Source organism: Diaphorina citri, unplaced genomic scaffold (assembly GCF_000475195.1).
Source record: "Diaphorina citri unplaced genomic scaffold, Diaci psyllid genome assembly version 1.1 scaffold270, whole genome shotgun sequence".
Classification (NCBI taxonomy): Eukaryota; Metazoa; Arthropoda; class Insecta; order Hemiptera; family Psyllidae; genus Diaphorina; species Diaphorina citri.
The window spans coordinates 3,607-20,601 of NW_007377707.1; the positions used below are offsets into that span (position 1 = coordinate 3,607).

A 16,995-nucleotide genomic window follows, 5' to 3' on the forward strand; every position below is an offset into this window, starting at 1 on the left:
CATACTTCTATACTTCCATGGTTATGGAATGATTAATGTGGACAAGATGTTACCTTATTAGAATCGATTGATGACACATGAACTTCTATTATAGATGGGTTGTGGACTGATATTACCTTGAATAAGTAAACCAAAGTTCCGACTTTAAATCACCTACATGGTTTCAGTACAAGTTTAAGGAGTAAGTCTTTACTACTTAATCTTTAAAGTTTCACAGTTTAGAAGGTGCCTTTTACCAAAAGTTAGCACATCACGAAGGTATGATCTGATCGGAGCTGGGAGCCACATAACGCGTACATAGACTCTGGGAAACGCCACTTCTATTTCTGGTTGTCAGGCTTTGTTGACGGGGGTTAGACTGCGGTTCTCATTGTGGTACAACTATTTGAGGAAGTCTAGACATAGATGGATCTTTTTGTGGATCCCAAATTCTTAAGATTTAACTCGACTCTCGACAGGGCGTTTTATTTAGTGTTACACTGTGACTACTATTCCTTACCGTATTTAACCATTGTGCAGATAGTCTCAGCACGCTAAGTTTACTTACCCTAAAGTTGTTTGTAAGGAGCTCATAAGACGCAAATCCAGGTTCCTTAACTCGCTGATAAGTTATAATATACTTTGCTAGTAATATGCAGTAAGCTATGTCGTGATTTATAGCCCCTGTCGTAATTTGATACTGACTCCTTGTTGATTTGGATTTTCGACACTTCTGCTAATGCATCCACCAAAGGTAACCTTGCTCGACATCTGTAATCACCTTTACAACAAATAGATCGCGACCATACATCAGATGACTAGACTATCTCCATGATAGATGTTGAAGAGCATACCAGTGTCGAATACATTTGGGTACCTATACTACCTTACTACCTATGTATGTACACATGAAATTCAATAAGACTTTTGGCTGAGAGTAGAATAAGTCATGATGAATTGATCTGATACCTACTTGAGAGGGGCACCTGCCTCGGTGGTGTAGTGGTCAAGGCGCTCGCCTGATAAACAGGAGGGCGTCGGTTCAATCCCAGCCGAGGTATGGAATTTTATCCTCAATATAATTTGAGAATTTGACCACAATAATAGTGGTAGCCTACTGCTGGAGTAAAGGGACTTTTCAGTTCTATGCGAGCAGTATAAATAAGCACTAATACTATTACTACTATTTCAGCGAGTAAGATCCTGTGACACATCTGGCTGTAGGTATGCAAGCTCACCTTTTTCCCCGACGGACGGTCACTCGTCCGGATAATAAACTAACACACCGTGTCATAAAATTTCCAGAGCTGGCAAACGAAAAAGTTCAAAAAACCATCATTGTATTCAATGGGTATGGAAGATCTATTTGGACTTAACCGGACACATAATGAGATCTAAAAAGGACTGAAATGTCCCTTTACTCCCGTAGTCTTCAGTCTCATTCAGACTGTTGAGCGGTCTAATAGATTAAAAGGTAAAAGCGAGAATAATCAAAAGGAAAACAATCCAGTGTACCTCGGTATAATCATGACTGCCGGGCAAATTAATAATAGATTAATTAAGAACACGTCAAAGACAAAGTTCACTCCTGATAACATACGTTTGATAACAGAATCTAAAAAGGTTTGAATATTTCAACTAATTATGTCTCTATTTTTCCACTCTGCTATAAAAAAATCCACGTCATCGTGTGGTCTATTGTAGAGCTATGAAGTTAAGCAACGACGAGCGTGATGTTAAATTTCAAGGGTGACCGTCATGTTCTGGTGATCAAATCGACGACGTACGTACCGCCTAGGGGGACAATATTGAGGAATTGGTTTAAATTACCACACAAAAGAATCGCTGTAACTCCTCTTAAGCTCAGCAAAGATGAATAGAAATTGGAAACCTCAAAGTGAGGAACATAATTTTATGCAGCATCTAAGAAGATTCTTCAAAATGTCAGTAGCGAAAGTCATTGGTCTCAAACTGGCATACTGGCAACAGTAGCGATACTAGTATCCATTGTCCTAAGAAGATTCTTCAAAATGTCAGTAGCGAAAGTCATTGGTCTCAAACTGGCATACTGGCAACAGTAGTGATACTAGTATCCATTGTGTTATTGTGTTTGCATTAAGTAACGCCATAATCTTTCTTATTGCTTCCAAATTAATGGCATCAAATACTTTATAATCTTCATCGCCATTATGAGCTTTGAACGTTGCTTCATTGCTTGTTCTACTCTTATTGCTTCCAAATTAATGGCATCAAATACTTTATAATCTTCATCGCCATTATGAGCTTTGAACGTTGCTTCATTGCTTGTTCTATTCATCATATTAAGGGGACTATTATGAAAATTACAGTTCCATTATTGCACGTCACTCCAGTTTTGTTTTCATGCAAGGGCGATGTGTTATGGAGTCACGGCAATGTGGTAATTGTGATGGTATTGAGGAAAATAGGGCCTGTTTTCTTTTAATTTCTAATACCCGGAGCTACCTTTGATGAAAATTAGAGTTCCTTTATTGCACGTCACTCCAGTTTTGTTTTCATGCAAGGGCGATGTGTTATGGAGTCACAGCAATGTGGTAATTGTGATGGTATTGAGGAAAATAGGGCCTGTTTTCTTTTAATTTCTAATACCCGGAGCTACCTTTGAGATTAATCCAAATTAGAATAAATTTAATGTCAAAGTATGGTCTCTGGCTTTTCAGGCATATCGAAGATGTTGTTGGAGATAATTATTTTCGTGCACAATGCACATGTATGTTTGTAGTAGTTTGCCTCGGAATGAAAATGGGTACGTGCTCGCTCGGTAATCGGGAAGACGCGAGTTCAAACCCCAGATAATTGCGGAAATTTGGTAATTGTGGTATTGAGGAAAATAGGGCCTGTTTTCTTTTAATTTCTAATACCCGGAGCTTCCTTTGAGATGAGGGTTAATCCAAATTAGAATAAATTTAATGTGAAAGTATGGTCTCTGGCTTTTCAGGCATATCAAAGATGTTGTTGGAGATAATTATTTTCGTGCACAATGCACATGTACGTTTGTAGTAGTTTGCCTCGGAATGAAAATGGGTACGTGCTCGCTCGGTAATCGGGAAGACGCGAGTTCAAACCCCAGATAATTGAAGAAATAAATAATGAATTTGGGACTTGAGACTACCATCAGAATAAGATCAAATTAGGTAGCTTTGGAAGCGAAAATTTCTTTCCTTTGGTTTGTATTGCTATCTTGGATTTCATTTCTGGAGAGGCTGTATAATTGAAGGTGTAGGCCATTTTTTAAAAATATTTGAACTGGATTTACTTCAATCCGAGAAGCCCATCCATCTAATTATAGGTAGTACTTGGGTCTCAATAGTTCACTTGTATTTCGTGTTGATAGACTGCCTATTTACAGTATTTATATTTACCTTTACATAAAAATAGGTATTTAACAATACAGGAACATATTTTAAATGTACCATTTCATCACGCTACCTATTTAACACTTCGAGTGCCAAGTTAGTCATATAAGATTGACATCACTGGGTCCGAAACAACACCTTTTTACGTTCCTTATCCTATAGGAAGGAAAGTCATATTGGCTGAAATTTTTGCTTGGGCACTCAAAGTGTTAATCAGGTAATACTCAAATCACGTTGATCTGAACTTTACAAAGTTTTGTAGTGAACAATATACTTGTGCTCACACACATACAAAATAATCACTATTTATGCCCGAATGCCCTTACACCCAAATCTGTTCACACACATGCTTAATTCTTCTTTCTGTTTGCAAACCTAAGTATGCCAAGTCCTCCCCCAAGGTACCTTTCTAGGTCCCCAAGGACGGAGGGAAAGTCTTTGTTTTCTGATGGAGTTCAAGATAGGAATTATTCAGACTGTTGAACGGTCTAATAGATTAAAAGTTATAAGCGAGAATAATCAAAAGGAAAACAATCCAGTGTACCTCGGTATAATCATGACTGCCAGGCAAATTAATAATAGTTTAATTAAGAACACGTCAAAGGCAAAGTTCACTCCTGATAACATACGTTTGATAAGAGAATCCAAAAGGTTTGAATATTTCAACTAATTATGTCTCTATTTTTCCACTCTGCTATAAAAAAAATCCACGCCATCGTGTGGTCTATAGAGCTATGAAGTTAAGCAACGACGAGCGTGACGTTAAATTTCAAGGGTGACCGTCATGTTCTGGTGGTCAAATCGACGACTTACGCACCGTCTAGCGTGGACAGTTTCGAGGCATGGTTCTAAATTGTCACACAAAAGAATCGCTGTAACTCCTCTTAAGCTCGACAAAGTTAAATGGAAACCTCAAAGTGAGAAACATAATTTTATGCAGCACCTAAGAAGATTCTTCAAAATGTCAGTAGCGAAAGTCATTGGTCTCAAACTGGCATACTGGCAACAGTAGTGATACTAGTATCCATTGTGTTATTGTGTTTGCATTAAGTAACGCCATAATCTTTCTTATTGCTTCCAAATTAATGGCATCAAATACTTTATAATCTTCATCGCCATTATGAGCTTTGAACGTTGCTTCATTGCTTGTTCTATTCATCATATTAAGGGGACTATTATGAAAATTACAGTTCCATTATTGCACGTCACTCCAGTTTTGTTTTCATGCAAGGGCGATGTGTTATGGAGTCACGGAAATTTGGTAATTGTGGTATTGAGGAAAATAGGGCCTGTTTTCTTTTAATTTCTAATACCCGGAGCTTCCTTTGAGATGAGGGTTAATCCAAATTAGAATAAATTTAATGTGAAAGTATGGTCTCTGGCTTTTCAGGCATATCAAAGATGTTGTTGGAGATAATTATTTTCGTGCACAATGCACATGTACGTTTGTAGTAGTTTGCCTCGGAATGAAAATGGGTACGTGCTCGCTCGGTAATCGGGAAGACGCGAGTTCAAACCCCAGATAATTGAAGGTGTAGGGATTCTTGACGCATTAGTTGAAAAATATGCAGGAAATAATGCACAATCAAATTGGCCTAGTGTGCCAAATATAAATTGAATTAGGTACCTAATTGATTTTGATCGTTGCACCAATTCTAGTGCCTAGCAGCATATTTGTAAGTGCCAAAGCTAGTGCCTACTTGTGAGTGTGGCAAACTTTCGAACTCAAAGACTAAATCGGATCATAGGTACTCGTACATCAAACATCAAGTGCAGTTACCCAGATAATTACCTGGTTTAACGTGATCTTTACCCACTTTTTTGTACCATTTGCCTATTTCTATTTCCTCATCAAGATTGCATGTTATGTAGATACCATAGATACCTACATACATTATGTACCTACGACTTGAATTACCCAAGTCTACATGAGGGCATAGCACATAATCATTTCAATTTACGAAAAAAATACTTCGATAAATGCCCGGTTAGGTATATCCAAATATCAAATTACATTGAAATAGGCAATTTTTGGTACTCCCGTAGGCAATACCAACTCGATTTCGGGTACCTGATTCCTAAGTCTTGATCAACTGATAGCAAAATTCGGACTGAAAAATGCTAATAATTTCGTTCAAAATGTGGATCACTTTGTTCTGGCTGAGAAGCAAACAATCACAGATGAAGGATTATGTTTCTAATTACGATCAAAATCAGACAAGATGAGTCATTAGTGAACTTGGTTCCCGGTTCCCATGACAATATACTTTGCGTATTGTTTGCGGGTTCATTGTTTGGACTGACGGGTAAGATGACTGGTTGACAGGTTTGGATGATTGTGTCTCAATAGTTTGACTTGAGCAATGGCTTCGCACAATGGATTTATCGAATTCGATCTAGCCGATTGTGTTGTGGATAAAACCAATCGAGGCGAGAATTTAAAAGTCGGCTATTCGGTGAAGGTGCCGATGAGTTGAATGTGGGTTATGACATTGTTTCCCCAAATGGGCTAAGTGGAGGTGTCACAATTAATTGGTGATTTTGGCACATCCACTAAAAATATCTCAATTTTCTATCTTTTCACACCTTAGCTCTCTATATCTCTAGTCTTTACTTAGGTTTATTTATTTATTAATATCTACGGAATGGTGGTAGCTATCCAAAAAATTTCATAAAGAAAAGGGCTCCCCAAATTGAACTTCGGGGGAAAAATACCTGAAAAATAGAGTACTGTAAATAATAAAATCAAAATAGAATAGAATAGAATATACTTTGTTTAGTCTCTTTACTAAAATAAATGAAGAGGTCTCTTTTTTATTCAAAGTAGGTACTAGGTAACATTCAACTCTTCTAAGAGCTACTAAGGACTCATAGTAACTTTGTGATGCTCCATATCAACAGTAAAGGAGGAATGGTAACGTTATCTACTCTAAGATCCCCGTGTCTTCTCTTCGCCCTACAGGAAGAGTCCAGCGAAGTCGAAGGTTCAGGCAGTGAAGGCGCTTCTGCCCAACAACAGGGTGCGCCAAATGTTGAAAGCGGTCTCTACTACGTCCTCCTGGCTGACGGCAGACTGCAGAGAGTCGAATACGTGACTGCCCCCCTCAACGCTTTCGAAACCGAGAAGCAAACCGCTTTCCCCGGCTTCCCAGGATTCCAAGTGCAGCCAGTTGGAGCCGCCAACAAACCTCTGAAGTACACCAACCAGCCAACCACCACCGCGTCTCAATTCCAAGTAGGAGCTTTCCAAGGTAAGCAACTGAGCCCAGGGAACTCAAATGAAATTAAGGGGGGTTATAAATAAGTGATCCAGATGTTACACAATACCTATCTTTACATATTATGTACTTTAAATAACAGCCATTAATACTTTGTGTTCAATACTTATCATGAATTACGAGAAGAGAAATTAACGTGTCCTCGCAACTACTGATTACAGGTAACCAAAACCAAGGCTTCAACTCAAACCAGAACAACCAAGCCCAGGCCTCCTCTAACGCCGGTAACACTTTCGGTTTCAACAAGATCCAAGTCAAGGGAGCCAAATTCCAATCTGCCAACTTCATCCAGCCCATCCCAGCCACTGCCGAAACTCAAGCCCCATCCGTCCAAGCCCAATACCTGCTGGCCCCCAACCCAGCTGCCGTCTCTGCCTTCGCCTCCTTCCAACAATACCAGGCTGAGAAAGCCTATGCCGCTCAGGAAGCCCAAGCCCAGGCTCAGACTCAGGCCCAACAAGTAGCCCCGGCCCCTGCAGCGCCCTTCCAAGGATTCGTGTCCAACGTTCAATACAAGGATGTAGAGCCCATCACCGCCCCTGTCTACGCTTACCAGGGACCCCAGAACTTTGCTAGAATCCTCAAGTAAATCTCGACAAACCAAGGGCGCTTCCCGGCAAACCCCTGGGATCGAGTAGATCTCGATGACCAACCAACGGAACATAGAGGACCCCAGACAAACCATGTGATTCTGTGAATCTACAGATGCCAATTATTTATTTATTTATTTTAGAATTAAGTAAAGGCAGATTTGCTCAAGAAAAACCTCTTTCTTATATCAGTCTTTTCCGAAGATTCGGAGCAACACGGCGAAGTATCACTGCCATCAAACTGCTAGATATTGTATAGGTTAGGGTGTAAAATTTCCCATGCTTTTTTATTTATTTGCGAAATAAACGACCGATGCTTTCGAATGTAAATGATATTTTTACTTTTTACTTTCCTTATCCTATAGGAAGGAAAGTAATGTAATCGGGTCAAAATTTCGATGGTCAGTTTTTAGTGTCAAAACACGTTTTGAGGTTCCTAGAGCCTAAATCCAAAGTTTCAGCCATTGGTCCGTGTGTGTGTCTGTGTGTGTGTCTGTCTGTCTGTCTGTCTGTAAACAAAATATCTCGAGAACGGTAAGAGCTAGAGACTTGAAATTTGGTATGTAGATGTCAAATGTGACAAGGATGCGACACGAAACTTTTGGTTAAGACCGGTGCAACGGTTGGCGGCATTTTACCACTTTTTGGCGGTTTTCGGTGTAATTTAACAAAATATCGGGAACGGTATGAGCTAGAGACTTGAAATTTGGTATGGAGTTTACAAATGTGACAAGGATGCAACTCAAAACGTTTGGTTGAGATAGGTGCTGCGGTTGGCGGTATTTTGACCGCTTTTTGGCGGGTTTCGACCGCTTTTTGGCGGTTTTCAGCTATATCGACTAAACGGTTAGAGATATTGTAAATGTTACAACAGAACACCCAAATAAGCACCATTCAATAGGATAAGGAAAGTCGTGTGATGTTCACACCAGATTTTTCCCATCACTACCAGAAATGGATTGTTTTTGAAACATAGGTACTTTCTATAAAACTGCTATAGCTCTATATCCAGGCTTAACGTTATTTAGTTGGTATCATACAGCTCTCATGGCCAAGTGGTCACTGCACTTGACTGTGAAGCTGTCAAGGGTTTGAATCCTGGCGGGGGCAGATATTTTTCACATGCAAATTGTTCTGCTTTTATGACTGGCAATTGAAGGGGGACACTCAGCCTCTCAAGGACTATGAGTAGCCACAGAGATAAATGCTTGCCTTGCCGCAATCCAGTGTCAGCATTGTAGGTAATTGGTGGAAGTTATTATGTGCTGTTGAGAAAAGTTCTTTGAAAACTCCTACAATGTGATTTTAATAATACAAAGAAATAACATTTATTTATTTGTGATGGTAGGTATTATAAGTTTAATATTCTTGGAGTATTATTTATTACATTTTTTATATTTCACTGTTTCATTTGTTTTCAGAAAGTATAATCATGACCTACATGTAGCAAATGGGTACTGTCTGAAAGAAAAGAATCTGGAATGTGCACATTCTAAGAAATTCAAGGGATACATACCTACATATGAAGAAGCACATATTACCTTGTGTTAAAAACCAAACAAACCTGAGGCCTTTTAAATGTCCTAAGTGCAAGACACAGTTCTCAAGGTAAGAAACATAATATTTATCTGAAGTCCAAGAATACTGTTATAGTGAGCTACCTTAGTGGAATAGCGTGGGCGTTATACTGTAATCTGAGCACATGGCAGTGTGCCAGGCTAAGTTCCAGCAAGATACACAACTGTGTATCAATAAACTCTTCAGGATAACACGTATTGGTTGCATAATTTTTTTTGAAGAGAACGTTTACATCTTCTAGTAAGTTGGATAGTTCATATTTCAACTCACTCCTGGTAATTAAAAAAAGTAAGCGCTTGAAAATAGGATAAAATCTGTGAAGTAAATACTTCTTTAATCGGGGCTTTTCCCCCAAAAAAGCTGGGGTTTCAACATTTAAAAAGTTATTTAAAGTTCTACTGACGACGAGTCAGGACGAAAGACTTGACTGCGAAAGAAATCATTGACAGATCGGTAAGCCTCAGTTATTACTTCTTTGGACTTAAAAGTTAAAATCTTATGGTGTTCATCTTTAAAGAGGTAGTGAAAATCATTTTTTCCACGAGCTATGTGTGATTAGTACTCCACGTGTAGAAAAAACAACCAAAACGGCATAGTCCAACATTAGAAACATGGAAAGTCCCGGGCGAGAACGAAAAACAAGAGGCGATTAGTAGGGGAATACATTGTAATCTGAATAACCTTTGTTGCTACACAAGGGTTCATCGGTGGGGTTAGGTTGCTCAGATAAGAGAAGCCTATATGAGGAGGTGATCGAACAGAGAGCAAGTTAATTCCTGTCGTGGACTCCATCAGAGCAGAGGCTTTTCTGATGTCCTAAAAAAAACTTGAAATTTGGTATGTAGTTCACAAATGTGACAAGGATGCGACACAAAACGTTTGGTTGAGATGGTTGCTGCGCTTATAAGATTGAGAGGTTTAAAGCAAAACTGACTTATAGCTCATAAGAAATATGTAGGTTATAAGTAGATTTTGAATCAAATCTCTCAATTGTCTAAATTTACAAATTATTGCAACCATATTTCAGCATTCTATGTGTAGGGAGGGGTTCTGGAGATAAAGTGATCAGTGTGTGAATGTATCTCGCTTTTACATACTAGAAAACATTTGTGGCGAAATTACTAATATTGCTACTGATCTCTCTCCTTCTTCTCCCTAGACTTTTCTTCTTAATTAAATAGGGTCAGCGTTTTCGTCAGTTTTTTTTCCCCAATAGTTCCTCAAATCGTCAAAGTCGAAAAAACTTCAACTCTATTGGGAATCGAACCCAGAACCTCCGGATTGCAAGCCTAATATGATATCCAATTATCCACTTGGCCATGGAGATAGATTAAGGTTGTGGTTATGTACCGGGTTGAGCTGAGCTCAGACTAGGTGAGACAGGATATTGTTTCTACAATTTGGCATGGGAGTGGTAACTTAAAAACAAACGCAAGTTTACCAACCTTGCCTTCCCCAACCAGGTACATAACCACAACCTAAATCATTCTCTTCTTAGCAGTATAAGTGAGGTATTCTCCCCTCCACTCGTACCTCATTGTCTGCAGCAGATAACTGGAGAATTAGCTGAAATTCACTGGCAATTCTTAAGCTAATAGTCATATCACAATGTATTTTATACCATTGATTCACCAAGTACTGACTACTCACTGGGCTAGTCACATTAACTTCTTGTCACAAACTAAGCAAGGATGGGTCATTTGTGCCAAGCCATCACAACAGTTATAATAATAATAATAATTCAGTTTTTATTGTACATAAAATTCAAACATGAATGTATACAACGTCAGTTGTGCCACCATTTCTAGCATTTGTGCAATGCCAAGGTGGTCATCCACCTTGGCACAATATTGTAGGCATGGGACATTTGGCAGTATATCAATGATAAGCAGTGTTGTTTAACTTCAGTGATCTATGTTTAATGGGCTGTAACTATGACCATTGTACTGGCATACTAAAGTAGTGCCATTTAAAACCATGTTCAACTTCTGAGTTTCACCCATTAATGGGCTGTCTGTAACTATGACCATTGTACTGGCATACTAAAGTAGTGCCATTTAAAACCATGTTCAACTTCTGAGTTTCACCCATTAATGGGCTGTAACACATTCCAATTACATTCCTACATGATATCCTTTGACAGTAACAAAGATCAGGGTGTCTATTAAACTGGAAAATCGGGAATTGTCAGGGAATTTCACGGAGACAGGAAAAGTCAGGGAATTTCTCACAAAATTGACAAAAACCCAAAAAAGTCAGGGAATTTTTCAAAGCCTAAAAATATAAAAAAGAATTTTTGGTCCATAAAAAAGTATGCAACCTTGAAGGGGCAACTCATATTTTCTCGAAAAAATTTCGCCTGTGGCACTGTAATTTTGTGTTTTATAGAAATGTATTAGGGGAAATTTTCAAAGCCTAAAAAATGGAAAAAGAATTTTTGGTCAGTAAAAAAATTATGCAACCTTGAAGGGGCTACTTAAATTTTCTCGCAAAAATTTTGCCTGCGGCGCTGTAATTTTGTGTTCTATAGAAACGTATTGGGGGGGATAAACAATACTCGTCTTGTATGTACTTGTAATGAATTTGATGGCACAATCGTTCTCTTTTGACAAAATTTTTGATGGTAAATTCGAGGGAATCGGGCTGTATGTCGTAAATTATTGGTGTAAGAAAAAGTGGATATAACTTTCGAAATTTTTTGATATTGGCTTGTTACAAGCGCATATTTCGTGAACCATCATTCCTAGAACCCTTACATGTACACCGATTGATTTCTCGTGAAAAGTTACATAGGAAAGACTCCTTGGTCATCTTAAATACTCTAATGGAAACTCTTGTAAAATCATTGTTCCTTCTATAGTTTTTAAGTTTTTTTTTACGTTAAAATGGAATAATCTCAGGGAATAATCACAAAAACCGACAAAATGATGTACTAGAACTAGACAACGAAGGGTCAAGAGACCATCTCAAAGAAAGGAACCTCGAAATAAAACAAGATGCTCGAAAATTCAAACCAAAAAGTGATCCTGTATTAAAAGGAAACAACCAAAAAAAGGTCTAAAAATCATGAGAAAAATGAAATCAAAGTCAAATACTACGAAACTTTCCACCTTAAACTTAACAATTTTCGATTCAAATAATAAAAACAAGATAAAAAGTAACAAAGTATATTGCTAGCAGGAGAATTAAAAAGAAAGAGATCTCTCTCTACAAAGTATTCAAACAAAATGATCCGATTCCTAGAGTACACTGAATATCCCATGTTCCCGGTGCCTCAGCTTCCACATCACTGGGAATATGTAGATCTGTACTAGGAAGGATTGACGTGATAAATCTACAGCTTCCAAAGGTGACGCACTTTGATAAAAGTTTCCTAAGTGATAAAATACTTCCTCAAACATAAAGAAAATGGCATCTTTGCATCAAAAAACTGCATCTTTGGCACACAACACTACATGAACATATCAACCATGGACATATCAACCAGAAAGGGGAGTAAGTAACAAAAAACGGATTTTGGTTTTATTCCATAAAACAACTTGTTCAAGTGGTTTCTTTGGTATCACAAACTGAAATCCATCCCATTGTAGAGATATTGATATTTTACTCTGAGTCGCAAGTGACATTTTCTAATTTTTCTATTTTTTCATTTGTACATGAAGAAAAGAGAAAAAAAGGACAAAATACCAGTGAAAGACATTTGTCCAAATCAGATAAAAAACAAAAGAAGTCAATGTATGGAAAAAAATAAAAAACAAAGAAATTGATTTTTTTTTCTTTTTGCTCTCCTGAAAATTTTGAAAAAATCATTTACGCCCCTTTCTCATTCCATGGTCGATATGGACACACAATACTTTGCCACTTACCTGTGTATTTGGCGTAATCTTGTTATCACTTGGAGCATAGCCCAGATCTCTGTCAACCAGATCTATAATCTTCTCTGTCCTATGAGTAATCCACTCTAAATTACTGGCGACGACCAAAACCAGTCGGGTTTCGCCGGTTTGGTTGAAATCTTCTGGTTTTGTTACGTCTCCGTTTCACGTATCTTTACTTTCTGATTTACTTTTCTCTTCTTTCTTTTCACTTTCTACTTTTTTTTCCTACTTCTACTTTCTTTCTATTTAATGAGGACAAAGAGGACAAATGACGACAAAGACTACACACAGGTCACTAACTTAAAGACACTTTTCTTACGTAGGCAGTAAAGTGTTCAACTGTATACCCGAAGGATTATGGCAACCACTTGAAGCAACCAGTTTAACATGTATAAGAAATAGAATACGGGAATGGCTAAAAACGCCAAATAATATAGAAAAAATTAGAGAAATCCTCAACCATTAATGTACCTAAGCAGTTTAGAAAAATAATAGAAAATATAATATCTAAAATACCACCTAAAAAGTGAAAGAAAATACCTACCCCTAAAAAAGCAAGGAAAAGAGTTTTCTAAAAATAGATTAATTAAACATAATAAACCCCACCCGTGCCTAGCCACATTGGGTTTATAATACTTCCTATGTAAAAAAACAAACAATTGATTAGCAAAATTCAATTTATTACTTTGTATATTTCACATTTGTCGTTTTGCTTTTCCAATTGTTATGAATCTCATTTTGTTAATATTGTTCAATAAAAGTAATATTATTACCATTACCATACATAGGTACCGCCCGCAAATTATGTTGATTTTAAATGTGACGTTACATGAGGTCTTATAATGATTTTATTATAAGGGTTTTTGGCTTTTTGGTTATCTTTGGAAATAATTATGTAATAATCTTTTATAATAATAAATTTTGTTTACCTACCATTCCTACGGAAATCAACTTTGAATTGACTGAAAAATAGCCACTTTTTTTCAAGTCAAAATAAGAGTACCTACAGTAGATCAAAAGTAAATGTTAGGTAGAAAAACAATGGAAAAACTATTCATAAACGCAAATAAATTGTCTCACTATTTACACAGAAAATGGACAAGTTGGAAAAGAAGGAAGTCGACACATACGACCATAAAATATGTACAAAAGTAAAAGAAAAAGCTGTAAAAATTAAAGTCATCGAAATAACTGAGTATTAAATTTGTTCAAAAATCTGAGTATGAAAATTCTAGTGCTACCTAAATACATGAACTCCAGGAAGGTACCTAGAAAATTAAACGAAATATGTAACCTATCAAAATGTCAAAAAAGTAGAGATGCTTCCTCCAAAGAATAAGTACATATACATACTACTATTACTACTCCCCTGTATGTCTGTCTGTCTGTCTCTCTCTCTCTCTGGCTAGTTTACTTATCCTAAACTCTCACTCTCTTCTTGGTATGAGGGTAGAAATAATACTATACCTGTATGTTTGCTGAACCAAGTTGCTCGTTATTCAAAGGGAGGTTTCCCCAAATGAACATTTTTTGATTCAATTGTTCACTTCGACCGCTTTTGTTTGATTCAAAAGGCATTTGTTCCAATTGCTTGGATTCAAATAGGGGCTGTTTGATTCAAAAGGACTTGTTCGTTCCAATCGGTAGAAAAACAATGAAAAAAATATTCATAAACGCAAATAAATTGTCTCACTATTTACACAGAAAATGGACAAGTTGGAAAAGAAGGAAGTCGAAACATACGACCATAAAATATGTACAAAAGTAAAAGAAAAAGCTGTAAAAATTAAAGTCATCGAAATAACTGAGTATTAAATTTGTTCAAAAATCTGAGTATGAAAATTCTAGTGCTACCTAAATACATGAACTCCAGGAAGGTACCTAGAAAATTAAACGAAATATGTAACCTATCAAAATGTCAAAAAAGTAGAGATGCTTCCTCCAAAGAATAGATACATACTTAATTTTTCCACTCCCCTGTATGTCTGTCTGTCTGTCTCTCTCTCTGGCTAGTTTACTTATCCTAAACTCTCACTCTCTTCTTGGTATGAGGGTAGAAATAATACTATACCAGCCTGTATGTTTGCTGAACCAAGTTGCTCGTTATTCAAAGGGGGGTTTCCCCAAATGAACATTTTTTGATTCAATTGTTCACTTCGATCGCTTTTGTTTGATTCAAAAGGCATTTGTTCCAATTGCTTGGATTCAAATAGGGGCTGTTTGATTCAAAAGGACTTGTTCGTTCCAATGGCAATTGTTTGGATTCAAATAGGGGCTGTGGATTCAAATAGGGGCTGTTGATTCAAATTACTCTTTTTCCAAGTAACCAACTAATTATTTTTTTCATTTTCCATTGGTTGGATCCAAATAGCCGCGCTGTTTGATTCAAACAGCACTTTTTTTTCTCAAGTAACCCCCCCCCCCCCCCCCCCCCCCCCAGCAACTGAGGCCAGGGAACCCAAATGAAATCAAGGGGGGTTATAAATAAGTGATCCAGATGTTACACAATACCTATCTTTACATATTACCTATGTACTTTAAATAACAGCCATTAATACTTTATGTTCAATAATTATCATGAATTACGAGAAGAGAAATTAACGTGTGTCCTCGCAACTACTGATTACAGGTAACCAAAACCAAGGCTTCAACTCAAACCAGAACAACCAAGCCCAGGCCTCCTCTAACGCCGTAATTTCCAAGTAACCATTTTCCATTTCATTTCTCATTGTTTGGATTCAAATGGCCAATCCAGTGTATACCAGGAAGTCCTTCCTCTTGCAATACCTCTGCAGGAATCGTCGCCCGTCCATAAACAAAGGCATGGCAAAGGCAATGTCATCTATCCCGAGAACTTTGCCTGGGATAAAGTTCATCCTGGAAAAAGAAAAGAAATATTTTGTTTATTTACACGCTAAACATCAGGGCAATGTGGGACAGAAATTATAGGTAACTAGCTGAATTCCGTCGCTTCGCTCCGGAATCCCGCTAGTTCATCCCGAGGCATGGCCAAACTTGTGGAAAAGGCATGGCCGAACTTGTATTTATCAAACTAAAAACATAAACGAAACTCAAATATTAGGCGAGCGAGGAAAAGTTTTCTCTCCCGCAGTCTCTGCACTCTGTGTATTTCTTATGGGGAGATTTTAGCGATCAAAAATTGATCATATCTCAAGATCGGTTTAGATTTTCGCAAAATCCTTTCTTATTGCACACCCAGACCATAAAAGGAATATTCCTACCAAATTTAAGCTTTCTAGGTGTTGTGGTTCTCGAGATAGAACGATCAGTGTGTGAACTATGAAATGTGAATGAGTGAATGGATCTCGTTCTTATAATAGTCCTATTTGGACAGGATACACAAAATATATTCTAGTCTACATTTTGGAGAGGGCCTTACTTGGTTTCACACCGATCCCCCGTGGTGATATGATTGCACAAGCACACATTATTGGAAGCACATGTCCCGCCATTCTGACATGGGGGAGTACAGGTGAGTGTTGGACACTGCACTGAACTGGCGTTCGCTGAACTGCAGGATTCATTATTGCAGCTCTCTGAAGTACAGTTCACTGGAACAGAGGAAAATATTTAATTCCCGCCACCCATCAGACCGTCCGACAGACCACGGTCTGTCAGACCGCCGCGCGCCGGAATGTGTGTGGCAGAAAAAGCTTCAGGCCCAGATCTCTCAGACGGTCTGACAGACCTAGGTCTCCAGATTTTTCGGCCACACACGTTCCGGCTGTCTGGGAGACGCTTTTGAGTAGATACACATTATGTCAAAGGTACACATAGGTACTCAATAATATAGGTCTGTACTGTAAGTAAGTTCGAAAATAAATAGTTATATGTAGAAAAAATGCACCATGAAATGAAGAAAGTACACATCAAAGAAAAAGAATGTTGCAAAGTAGCACAGTATTGAAGAAAAAGTGAAAAAACTCCCATAGACCAATCCACCAGGAAACATTGGTCAAGTGAAAACAGTGTTAATATTAAAATATTTACATTTTAAAAAAAAAAAAAAAATGGACTTTCAAAAAGCCTTTGATCTGGCTAACAAGATATTACTTAACTCTTACAAACATGTGCCCACACACCCACAAAAACAATCACCATATATATTCGTATGCCCTAACACCCAAATCTGTTCACACACATGACCCATTCTTCTTTCTGCTTCAAAAACCTAAATATGCCAAGTCCTCCCCCAAGGTACCTTTCTAGGTCCCCAAGGACGGAGGGAAAGTCTTTGTTTTCTGATGGAGTTCAAGATAGGAATTTTAATCCACTC

General features: G+C 37.8%; 1 protein-coding gene across 1 annotated transcript in view; it reads left to right on the top strand.

Moving 5' to 3' along the window:
• LOC103506885 overlaps window positions 1–7,577 on the top strand; it is a gene marked incomplete at its 5' end in the record, with an annotated part of 11,179 nt that extends 3,602 nt beyond the window's left edge. The window contains 2 exons of the mRNA XM_008471308.1: window positions 6,337–6,625; window positions 6,814–7,577. Of these exons, the coding sequence (XP_008469530.1) occupies window positions 6,337–6,625; window positions 6,814–7,241 (717 nt within the window). The remainder of the gene's footprint in view (window positions 1–6,336; window positions 6,626–6,813) is intronic.
• Window positions 7,578–16,995: the final 9,418 nt, after the last annotated feature.